Source organism: Hypomesus nipponensis, chromosome 1 (assembly GCF_054491055.1).
Source record: "Hypomesus nipponensis isolate SF chromosome 1, ASM5449105v1, whole genome shotgun sequence".
Classification (NCBI taxonomy): Eukaryota; Metazoa; Chordata; class Actinopteri; order Osmeriformes; family Osmeridae; genus Hypomesus; species Hypomesus nipponensis.
In genome coordinates, this window is record NC_140361.1 from 6876989 (window position 1) to 6889600 (window position 12612).

Sequence of the window (12612 nt, forward strand, 5' to 3'; positions counted from 1 at the left end):
ACTAGCTGGAAGCTTGCCCTCTATCCCAGGGTGCTTCTTCCCCATTTGGAGGGGGTGTAATGGCTCTCAGGTCCAGGGACAGGCCACCCCGACAGCTGCACTCCCCCTGAGAGGAGATGAACGGCCACAGTGAGATGCGTATCGGGAGTGTTGTGTCCATGACCTGTAGATCCCACCCACCATTTGGGCCAGACGTCAGGAACTTCACCCACCCACCCCACACACACACACACACACACACACACACACACACTGAGACACACACACACACACACACACACTGAGACACACTCACTTGTATGGTCTTCTTACACACACTCACTAATGCATCTGCACTCTCACACACTCACAACACTCTCTCTCTTACTCACACACAGGCACATGCGCTAATGCGTATCTGCAATCCACGCAACTGCACTCCACACACACACACACACACACTCATACCTTCACACATGTATTCACACACACACTAGTACTTGACAGCACCAGCACAGCCCACTCTCTCACGCCAGGGAATAATTGAATGGTTCTGTGTTCAGTACGAGTGCAAGGGCTTTTAAGGCCTGTGTCCTCCCATACAGTCCACTGTGTCTGAAGTGGGCTTAAGACATAATATCACTTTGCTGATATGTAGGTGGGGAAAAATGAATTACTGATAGTCCTGATAGTTCTAAGTGAAGACTATTTTAGGAATGCAGAGAAGTAGCTGAATAGACCTAGATTTGTCAAGGATTCATTCTTGAAGCAGGACTTTGTATGTTTTTGAGAATATTGGATTACTCAACCCAAAACTTATTCAGAAGTCAACTTTCGATGCTGCGGTTAAATGTAGCTTGTTCTTGAAACTTAACGTCATTGAAGTATCCTTCAAGTGCTAATTGCTGACGTTCAACCCTATAAATAGTACTCAAGGAAGGGCTTTACTTTTTACTACCGAATTGTCCCCATTGTTTAGACAAGGCTAATTATCATTGTTCCCAGAATGCCATGTTCTGTTGTGACGCATGCTTTGTCTGAAACCCCTACACTGGCACCATGAGTACACAAGTCCCCAGAGGGAAACTTTCTCCCTGTTTGAATAAAGAAACAAAGAGAGATACTGTGTGAAAACAAAAGACATAGAATAAGCATCAACATGTATCTATTTTTAAGCCTCACATCTTGTTGGCAATCCTGTACTGGGAATAGAATTCATTAACGTCCAGGCCAATACATGTCACGTCGAGTGCCTTTCTCAAGTCTCGTCTAGACTACTTGACAGCTGTTTAAAGCAGTCCCATATAAACAAGCATACATGTTGGCTGTACTGAAAACCCCCGAAGAAAAAGAAACAAGAAAGCATGCCACAGCCTCTAAGAGGATTAGGACGCACGGTTGAAGTGAGCCCTCGCTTGTTCCAAAAAACAAACCGATGACTCATCCATAATATTCATTTATTTTCTTCATCAGATTTTTCCGAGAGGCGCGACTACAAATGGATGAGTCCCACTGTAATCAACATAAGAAAAGATGAAAGCGAGTGGCTCCTTGGAGCTGAGTGCTCGCTTCCATCAGCGGACTGGCACTAGCAGATGCTGTTTGTCTGCTGTGTTGACCACTTCACCTTAATAAGAACTTCAGATTAAGGACGCGTTCTTGCAAGTGTGCGCAGGTTTGCCTGTGTGTGGGTGTTCAGCTTTGCATAAGAGTGCGCCTGCTCTCCCTTGTGTGCATGCGTTTGGGTCATGTGTGTGTGTGTGTGTCCTCATATCATGTATTTTGACCATGTATCAAGGCTGTTTCATAAAGCTGATTTGCCACTAAGTGGAGCTGTGCTTAGTTATTCCCTTCAGTGACATGGTGAAAGCATAATGAGGCTGTTGCTGTGGACTATGATCTCAACACATCACCAGTACTGTTGAGCAATCTTGAGAAAAGATTTCTGCCAAATTAGTCACTGAACACATTAGCTATGGGCTATTGTAAGAAAACAATCTGTCTTATTTCAGCAAGAGCCAAATGACAATGAAATAAGCCTGGTCAGAGAGTTTCAAGTGAAGGAGGGATCTATTGTTGAGATGAAATGCAAAATGTTACTCTGACTTATCAACATAATATGATTGGCTCCAACTTTGGTATATATATACTGAATATAAAATATACTGTATATAAAATGTGTTTTTCATCCATCGTTCATACATACATTTTTCACTTCCATCCCAAGCAGTTAGCCTACACCTAAATTATCTCACTAAAGGCATCTACATTTGCTGAGATGTTTAGCACAAGATGGCCAGGTGGTCTCAACAGGGAATATCACTCTGGACAGAGAGTCTAATCAATTGCAATCAAAAGCATAAACTACAATCGAAATAGTAACAGTGTTTTGTGTGTTTTGAAAACCACCAGACCCACACACCGTGGGATAAGTCCTTTGGACGTAATTCCAACACGTTTCACAGGACTTAACACAGATGAACCGTTTTCCAGCGGAGCACTTCAAAGCCAAGAAAATCTTTAAACTGGAGACGAGAGCGCCTTGGTCCGATCAGTAGAAAGGTCACACAGGGCACGCGAGACTGGAGATGAGATCTCTTCATGGTACAATGAGAACCTAGTAATGAAATTGCATTATCGGGGGTCATCAGTCTTAATGTGCTCTTGTCATGCTGCTCGCATTGTTTAGATTTGGAGTGGGGTAGTGAGACTATGAATCAGGCTTCACAACCCATGCCTGGGTTTTATGGAGTGCGTCTCAATTTCTGTTGGTCGGAGGCCACCTAAGGGACCGTGTTGTTAAACGGTTGTAAACCACCAGGCTGTTTGGACGGCAGGTCAATGGAAGGTCGCCCAAAGCTGGTTGGTAGGGGGGGGGGGAGATGACGTTATGGTCCATGAGAGGGGGAGCCGAGTTTTGAAAAGGAAAAGGGAGACCTGAGCTGACCTAAGCTAGCCAGATTGAGGTGATTGGTGCCCATCACATGGAGAAGCTAGTGAGAGCCATCAATGAAGACGTACATTATTACCACCTGGCCAGCAGTGTATGAAATCAGGGACTGTGGTAGCTATTGAGTGGTCAAATATTAATGAGAGGTAAAAGATTTATGTGAAGCGTTTTGGAAGATGGAGAGACCTTTTTTTTTACCTGTGATCTTTCTTCTTGCCTGTTTTCCGGTCTCTCTTCGTCCTGCGCTGAATCCTCCCTCCCTCTCTTCTCAGGCCTCTTTTCCTCTCTCGCTCATGCTTAGTCTCTCTTAGCTTGTATTTGTCTCTGACTTTCTGCTTCTCTCTGTCTCCCCTCATTCTACCCGAGTTGAAGGGAACTCAAGGGATGGGATTTGTTATGGTCCGTCAGGCAACAGTGCGAGGACTGGCGGAGAGGGGGGCTGGTCGGGGCTGGCATGACTGGCAGAGTGCCAGGCATAACACTGCCATGACTGTGCCGGGCGCTGAGCAGAGATGCTGAGCAGAGACGCTGCCCTGATCCGACTCAGCCCACATCTCAGGGCACAGACTCCTGTCTCTCTGGATTTGGGGTGATTTTACCCATCGGGCTCCATTTTTTGGAATAGCACCATGTTATCTCACAATTGGCCACACAACTCTGTTGAAACTTGATTGGCAATCACTTCAGAGGGTTTGTTTACATAGTCAACTCATTATCAACCAGCATTTTTGAGTGTTGACTCAAAACTCAAAACTTGGATATTTATTCATGTCTCACGAGAACATTTCCATGCGTCACATCTCAACTCTGTTAAGTCTGTGCCCTTATTCCACCCCTTGCTAACTCCTCTTCCTGTCATCTGTTCCCCTTCCCCCCTGTCAGGTGACTGACCAGCTCTCGTGGGATTTGATGTCATCTCTGGACGGGTTCAACTGAAGATGGAAACACTGGAGTCTGAGCTGACCTGCCCAATCTGCCTGGAGTTGTTCGAAGACCCACTACTCTTGCCCTGCGCCCACAGCCTGTGTTTCAACTGCGCCCATCGCATCCTGGTGTCCCACTGCTCTACCAGCAAGCCCCTTGAGTCCATCTCCGCCTTCCAGTGCCCCACCTGTCGCTACGTCATCACGCTGAACCACCGCGGCCTGGAGGGCCTCAAGCGCAATGTGACCCTGCAGAACATCATCGACCGCTTCCAGAAGGCCTCGCTTAGCGGCCCCAACTCGCCCACGGAGAGCCGCCGCCTCCACCCGCGCCCCTACGGCACGCACGGCACCGGCCTCGGGATCGGCCTCGGCGGCAACAACACCATCACCACCGGCGGGATTTCCACCACCAGCGGTAGCGGCAGCGCCCGCGGCAGCCCGGCCTCCGCCATGTCGCTGGACCGCATCAGCTGCCAGTTCTGCGAGCAGGACCCGCCGCGCGAGGCGGTCAAGACGTGCGTGACGTGCGAGGTGTCGTACTGCGACCGCTGTCTGCGCGCCACGCACCCCAACAAGAAGCCCTTTACCAGCCACCGGCTGGTGGAGCCGGTGGCAGATGCCCACCTGCGCGGGCTCACCTGCCTGGAGCACGAGAACGAGAAGGTCAACATGTACTGCATGGTGGACGACCAGCTGATCTGCGCCCTGTGCAAGCTGGTGGGCCGCCACCGGGACCACCAGGTGTCGTCGCTGAGCGAGCGCTTCGACAAGCTCAAGGTGAGACCTCGCCTGGGCCCCGGGAAAACGGGAAGGGAAGCCTTCACCTTAGAAACGAGAGGGATGGTCCCCCTTGCTCTCTCTCTCCCTCTCTTTCATCTTTTTAGACTTTGAATCACTCTCGCACACAAACAACCCAGTTCAAGAAATATTGTCTTTGATTTGCAGCTAAATCCGATGGGCGGCCAGGTAAGCCAGAGTTCGCCACAGGGTGGTAAAATCAAAGCTTCTTGAATTCCAAATGCTTTTCAGTCATGAAAGCTACAACGGATTGAAGGGTGTTTCCTAGATAGGGCAGATGAAAGGGCAGATAAACGATGACATCATTAACGTCTAAGATAAGGCCTCTCTCTCGCTCTCTTTCTCTCTCTCGCGCGCGCTGTCTGTACGTCTGCATGGCACAACCCATTTAGATCATTTCAAACCACTCCATTTTCATATACAAAGCTTTTTTTCTTTTCTTCCATTATAGTTGTCAGGTTATTATGTCATACCTGTCAACACAACAGCCTCCTCCTGTCTCCTACCCTCAGCCCAGCTGTCTCTTTCAACAGGAGGAGTGATAGAGAGAGTCATTATAATACTAGATGAGTCTGCATTCTTTAAAGCCGTTCAGTGTGGAACCAGAATGGAGGCAGTGCTGTGCTGACCCGTTACAAAAACACGGACCGCTGAATCAGGGTGTTTTGGGGGGGTCTTGCTAATGCTAGCGCGCGCACACACACACACACACACACACACATGCTCTTACAATCGCTAAAGACCAAAGTTGTTCTCCAGCCCGAGCCAATGCCCTTTTTCACTGGTGTTTGTAGTAGTCACAGCCTGTCCCAGGGCATGCATGTGTAGTTGTAAAGAGTGAGAGCAGAATTCTATTGGAAGGTACATTTTTCTATAGTTTGATCATTCAATTGTGATAGATAGAACCAGGACTTGTTGTAGCTATCTTGTTTCTGGGATGGGCTCATAGTTTCGGAGAGGTTAGATGCCTATTATTTGGAAAAAATCTTGTCAGGTCAGGTTTCAATGACGAGTTGGGTCAAAGACACAGGTGGCATGAAGGGTTCGGGGCTTCTCATTGACATAGCTTCAAAGTTCAGATGCTCTATGCGTACTCAGAAAAGTGGGGCCTGGATGTCATAGTATTAGATTGTTGCCCTTTAATAGTGTGTTTGTGATCGCTTAGGTTCCATAACCCTATTGTTCAGAAATTCCCACATCAAGGACATTCCGCTGATTGTGTGTGTTTGTGTGTGTGTGTCTGTGTGTGTGTTTGTGTGTGTCACCCCACCCCGCCACCCCCACGTAGTCCTCTCTGGCCTTTGTGCCAAATGCCAGCAGCCTGAACCCCGCTCAATTGTGTGTTAAATGAATGGTATTGTGTGTCATACACAGAGAGAGAGGGAAGTCGATACCTGAGAAAGTTCCACCTCATGGGTCCCAGGGCTCTATCCCATATGACGATACTGGAATCACAATAAGGTCCTCCAGAGACACGATCAAATGCATAGCCACCACAATTTAAACAGCCTACTTGTAATCCTATTCCGTTTATGCATTTGGCTTTTTAGTGACATTTTAAGGTTTGGGAGAAGCATCTAGCAAAGTATCTGGACAAAATCAGACGACGCACAAACTTCACGATGATAAGTTTGTCTGCATTGCTGAGTATAACAACCGTAGGGCCTTAGGAACATGCTAATTACATGCGCTGTTTCTTTTAGTGTCTCCACTTGGATGAACAGGTACAGGCCTTATATCGTCATGTGTACCCACATATCTCTTTTACAACTCTCTTGGTCTCTCTCTCGAAGTGGAGCGAGCGTGTGTGGCCAGAGCTCATTTGAATGTGTCCCTGGCCGAGGCTTTGAACACTTTGAACTCCCAATCCCCCAGCCTGGGGAGGGAACCCAACGCCGTCGCCAAGCCCCCCGGCGCCCAGCGCCACTGTTTCTCTTTCAGCATCGCAAACTTTTAATCTTCCTTCTGGCACCGATGGAAAAATAACCCGTGTGTTGTTTTGGAGAAGGATGTACTGTTGTTTTGGAAGACCTATGGCCATTTCACCCAATGCTAATGCTCACTAATTCACTGAGATGACGAGTTTGACCCCCCTACAACCTTTCCTTGCATGTTATTCGGTTTGCTTTGTCTGCTGGAGGCTAAGTAGGCAAAATAGATTACAGATTTGAGCTTGCAGCTCTCCTCAATTAAAATAAGGATTGAAATATGAATATCCCCAGCTGAAATCCCTCATACATTGTTGCCATTTTGTTAAACCTAACAATAATGACCACTGCTAGTTATAATGGTACAGTTATCACAGATACTGTAGTTTAGACGGTTCAAAATCTTCCCACTATTTAAGAGGACCTTGCCACAGTTTGAGACAGTAGCCCCAGACTGATCTATGGTGCTTTCTGTCTCACAGTGGCAGATGGCCACATGTTAGCACTCGGCTAATTGATTGAGGGGCAGTGACTTGCAAAGCCTGGGTTCATCTGCATTATCTTTCATCAAACAATAATGAGCAGCCGTCTTTGTAAAGCCCTTATCTTCTGGACCGCTTCTTTGCAAACACGCTGAGCTTCAAAGTGCCACTACAAACAAAGACCCATGGATGAATCCGCATTTTTGGTGGTGTTGGGTCACATGGCCACCAATGTGCTTGCTCTCTTTCTCCGCAATTGATCCTGTGACTGACTTGCTCAGATGTGACCAATGGGGTAGTGTGTGTTTGTGTGTGTGTTTCACTGTCAATATTTCCTGTGGCACATGTCAGATTATGTAATGTGTTTACAACAGGGAGTCAGGGATATACAATTTGAAAAAAAGTTAGTGATTTAGGGATTAGTTGCTTCTTTGGAGGATGCTAGTCACAGCAGTCTGTGCTGATGACACATCCTCCCCTTAATTTCCATCGCTGTCTCCCTTTCCCGTTGGCACTCTCTCTCTTTTTAATTCGTTCTTCACCACTCTGCCCAACTTCTTCTTCTTTCCATCATTTTTACTATCCCACCCCCCTCTCACTGTTTTTCAACCTTCCCTTTTACACTCCAGCTTTCCTTCACTTTGGGTCCTGTACTGGATGCTGCCTCCCCCCATATCTCTCCCTCTCTCTCCCCTACTCTCCCCCACTTACTCTAAGCTCCTTAAGTAAGCCATCTATATGCTCTCTGTGATATGACATCCCATAGTGCTGACTCCTCGGTTCCTTTCTGCTGTGTTTACAGCGTAATTGTAGGAGGCTCCGGAATGTTTCCTAAACACCACAATTATTCCTGCAATTTCAAGAGGAAACTGCAAGGTTGCGGTGTCAAGAAGTTAATAGGCTCTGATCTGTCTCCCCCTCTTTCCTTCCCTCTGCTTCTCTCTCCCGTCCTCCCTTTTCTTTCCATCCCTCCTCTCTCTCTCTCTCTCTCTCTCTCTCTCTCTCTCTCTCTCTCTCTCTCTCTCTCTCTCTCTCTCTCTCTCTCTCTCTCTCTCTTTCTCTCTCTCTCTCTTGCTCTCTCTCTTCCTCGGCCCACAGCCAGACCAACTTGTTGTAGTTAAAGACACTGCATGCACTCACTGCAGTCTGTGGAACAGCTCTCTGGGCTGTGGAACAGCTTACTGCACCGTAGGCAGCGAAGGGGAATACACCAGCCATTGTACTGTACTGGCAAGCATGTGTTGAGGAGATAGGATCTAAGCTGACGTGTGAAAAGTGATTTTTTTCATATCCATCTCATCCCATGCCACGGGGGGGGGGGGGTGGGGGGGGGGGGTGGGGGGGGGGGGGTGGGGGGTACATAAAACACCTCCTGGAGAGCCCATTTAGTGCTGCCCCCAGCCCCATCCAGGCTACAAGCAGTGTGTGTGAGGAGTGCGTAGTGTAAAATTGTGCGTGTGTGCACATAATCTATGATGCATGGAGTCCAAGAAGATGTCGTGACAGGTTATCATAGATGGGGCATGTTATCAAATCCTTCCCAGGCTCCTGTGTTCCCCCATACACAATTCATGCTGGAAGGAGCTGAAGAGGCTTTTAAGAGCTTGGCAGTTATCTGCTATCTGAAGTCATCAAGGAGGGGAAAGAACACACGTGCATCTCACCTTTGAATTATAGTGTGTGTGGCTAAAGCTCTGCCTTAGACTTGAATCTGTAAAAGGCTATAGATGGCACATAAACATTACAGAGCGGGTCTTATCTTCCCAGAGAAACAAGAGGGATGAATCTCCAGCTGTGTCCACAGCTCTCCATAATGCACCTGGTGTAGGTTTACACACAGACTTCTGGACATGCATTTGATCACCTTCCCATCAATACCTTCTTTTAGAAAAGGGATTGTGTGTTTCTTGAGTGTTTTATGGATGCTGCGCTGTTGTTGTTTTCTGGCCTTATTGCGATGCAAGTCACCTGCCTTCATATTTGTTGTGTATGCAATTCTCTGACCCCTTTCTCAAATCCAATATTAATCTGAACCTCATCAGACGAACAGATAATGTTGGTGTCGCGAAATTGATGACATATGCAATCTCCACAGTCTTGCAAGTGGTTCTCTGGGAATTACATTTCAGCATTCCCAAGGGATTAAACATGGACGGGGGCTTGATGAAACCCAATGATTTTCAATCTTGTCATTTCTATTCTTGGCTCTACAATATCTAACAAAATTAGATTATTCCCATCTCCAGGTGGCTTTGGTCAGATATCCTTTGTTGCTTATAAAAAATAACAAGCAAATACCCTGCATTCTTATACCAGGGCTGGAATGTCACTGACTGTCCCCAGTTCTGAATACCTTGACCCACTTGGGCAAACACACACACTGTACACACACACACTGTACACACACACCCACACACACAGTCCTGTCTGAGGGAGGTTGACGGATGCAGCGTCCTGTTGTCTGGCCGCCAGGAACACCGTCTCCCCTGGGAGAGACAGCTGACCCGCTCACCCGAGTGTGAGAGGGTCTGCACGTCTGCGCTCTGACACACAAACACACACACACACACACACACACACGAACACACTCACAGAGCTAGAATTTCTAGAAACGGATGCGCCTTCATCCAAGTTTCACATTCTCCAGAAAGCGGAACGCCTGAGCTGGTTATTCAATCTTTGTTCGTGTTCAAGTTTAAAATAGTTTGTTTCCATTTCATTTTTTTCATTTTCTGCTCCCAGACCTGTAGGCATTCCAAACCTCACAGCTGTTCTGGATGGATGTACTGCAACATTCCCCCTTTGTGAGTCTCCCATTTCCCCAAACCCCTGCTATATCTCACACACTGTCACTAAAGCTTCACCCTGGTAGACAGTGGGTCGGACTATCATCTGGACGGGGAGAAACTGAAGCGATGGAAAATCAAGAATCTGGATATTGCCAGAAACCACACTGTAACAGGAATGCAGACACAGGCCATGGTTTGGCATTTGCCAAACTAAAGTTCCAGCGTCCGGCTTGCTCTTTTAGACTCTGAATAGAGACAAAGAGAGAGTGACGGAGTTCAGGTCGTCTGTAGGCTGTTGTCCCTTTTGAGAATGCAAGAGGAGGAAGAGGCCATCTGCTCATGCATACTTTATAGCACAGACAACAGGGAAGAGAAAGAAAGAGAGATAGAGGGAAAGGTTTCTTTAAGGAACGCTTCAAACGGCAGTGTCACCTATTAGCTGTTGGAGGAGGCCATGACACAGCAGGCTGCCTGCCACAGGCTGAGCTCTTTCACCCTGCAGGCCTGATGAAGGCTGGAGGGAGGACAGGGTTGAGGCTGGAGGGGGCTGAGAGGCTGGCACGGCCCTCATAAGCTGAGGTGATGGAGGGGATGCCAGGGCACAGATAGGAGGAGGCTGGGGGGGGGGAGCAGGAGGAGAAGGGATGGGTGAAGCTAAGCAGGCGAGGGGCTCTGCGGTGTGGAGGTGAAGACTGCAAAGGGCTGTAAGAGTGGCAGAGTTGTTAAGGGGAGGCCCATGCGGTTTTAATGATACCCAGGCTTGTTTCACTTGGACCGACGCCAGACAGCCAGCCTCCCATCCGTGGCCTCTATCTGTCGATGACCCCCAATGGAAGGCTTGTAACTGTCTGTGGTCATAAAAACGCTTTGGCTGTCAGCGTAATGTAATAACACATCTCTCATTCCAGAGTCCTTCCCCGCGCCGCACTCCCTCATGTTGAGCAGCGACCACAGACACAAGCTGACTCGAAGCTTGGGCTGTTTGTTGTTTTTTTGTTTTTTTCAGACCCATTAACAAAACACGTCATTGGGCATTGCTGAACTCTTGTCACCGTCATCTAGTTTTCTTCCTAGCAGCGAGGTCAGAGAGCATCGTTTTAGAAGGAATTTGGGCACAGAGGCAGACATGTACCACAATGAGCAGTGACATTAAGTGACTGGAATGAAAGGAATGTGTGTGACTATTCCTGGCACTGTACTGTAACTAAAGCGTTGAGAGACAGCGTCCAGAAGTCTTTCCTGTGATGTGTGTGTGTGTGTGTGTGTGTCTGTTTCTGTATGTGCCTGCAAAGTCTCATTGAATCAAAAGAGCATATAAGCGGGAACTGCCGGAGGATATGTGATTTTGAGGCTACAGTTAGCTGGGTATCTAACAAACTTTTTCACATACCAAAGAGCATGTTGAGTCTGTCAGGCTGTCTGAAGAGATCAGGATGCACACGGATGTCAGAGCTAGAACAGAGGGTGTTGCACATATGAACAGCCCAGACCCACATTTTTGCAGACAGCTCCGACACTTTTTGCGAGAGAAAAAGCTGAATAAAGAGTTCCAGCAAATTGGTTTTCATTCTAGTTTAAGTTAACTATTGACAACAAACACATACATTACAGCTGTGCAGTAATATAGTCAGTATAGGCCAGTGTCCAAACACATTTTGAAAGCCATAAAAATATTTCTGAGATTGCTCAAGTCTGACTGGTGTAGCCAGTGACTGGATTGGGATTGGCGTTTTGGAGTGACAGCCCGTTGGTCCAGAGCCAGAGTCATTCAAGTTATAAAAAATTTGGGATCCAGGTATGATCTCTCATACGAATTGTCATTCACGTTGTTAATGGATGATATATATTTACACATGGACATGACACCAAAATGTAATTACACAGTGTGGGAAACTGAGGTCTCTCAACATTGCATCGTCATTCAATCCAGTCACAGGTGCCCCGGCCCTGACCTTCGAACCACCCCCACAACCAACCTCCCCCCAACCTACCCGGGGCCCCTGCTAAGCTCCCCTCTCATGCTCCCACATGGCAGCCTGGTCAGGGCACATCACACAGACTAATCCCTCCAAAGAAGGCGGCAGTGTTTGATTGGAACACAGCAGCTTTGTGAGCTAATAGAGATACTTTGTCATCCAAGCGACTGCCCTGGACCTGAAAGCTTCCACGCTACCTGGGCGTGTGTGTGCCTGTCTGTGTGTAGTGTGTGTGTGTGTGTGTGTGTGTAGTGTGTGTGTGTGTGTGTGTGTGTGTGTGTGCGTGTACAGGCTGGTGCAGGTGGGGGTCACTTGAGCTCAGCAGCAGCAGCTGAAGGCTCCAGGGCTCTGAGTGAAGCTGAAGAGCACCCAGGTGAAAGAGACTGAGGAGAAGATGTTTCTCCTCAGTTCTTCCTGCTGACTTCTGAACTCACGCTCTCCAGTAGCAACATCGATAAAAGCCAGGGTCAAAATGGGACGATATTAAGCCGAGCTATATAGCAAAAGTATCGTAGTTGACAAGCACATACATTCGTGTTTTCACTTTGTGATCCCAGGAATGATACTGAGACTAGTTACAAACCCACCACACCTGAATCCATATTTGAGTTGATGGCGTGTAACTTTGCTCTCACATAAATGATTAATAAATGTTAAAGTGGAGGGGATTTGGGTCAAAAACTGGATTTGCACGTTCTGTAGACTGGGAGAGCTGTGTGCTGTGTCCGTGCTGTGACACATCCCAGAGGTGCCCAGCATGGGTCTGTGTGTGTGTGTGTGTGTG

The 12612-nt window shown here is 47.7% G+C and overlaps 1 protein-coding gene across 3 annotated transcripts in view; it reads left to right on the forward strand.

The window, feature by feature from the left end:
- Positions 1-12612, forward strand: part of mid2 (midline 2) — an 86051-nt gene that overhangs the window by 39147 nt on the left and 34292 nt on the right. For all 3 annotated transcript variants that reach the window (XM_084668990.1, XM_084668981.1, XM_084669000.1), the window contains exon 2: positions 3812-4632. In XM_084668990.1, coding sequence (XP_084525116.1) covers positions 3868-4632 — 765 coding nt within the window. In that variant the 5' untranslated portion in view covers positions 3812-3867. The remainder of the gene's footprint in view (positions 1-3811; positions 4633-12612) is intronic.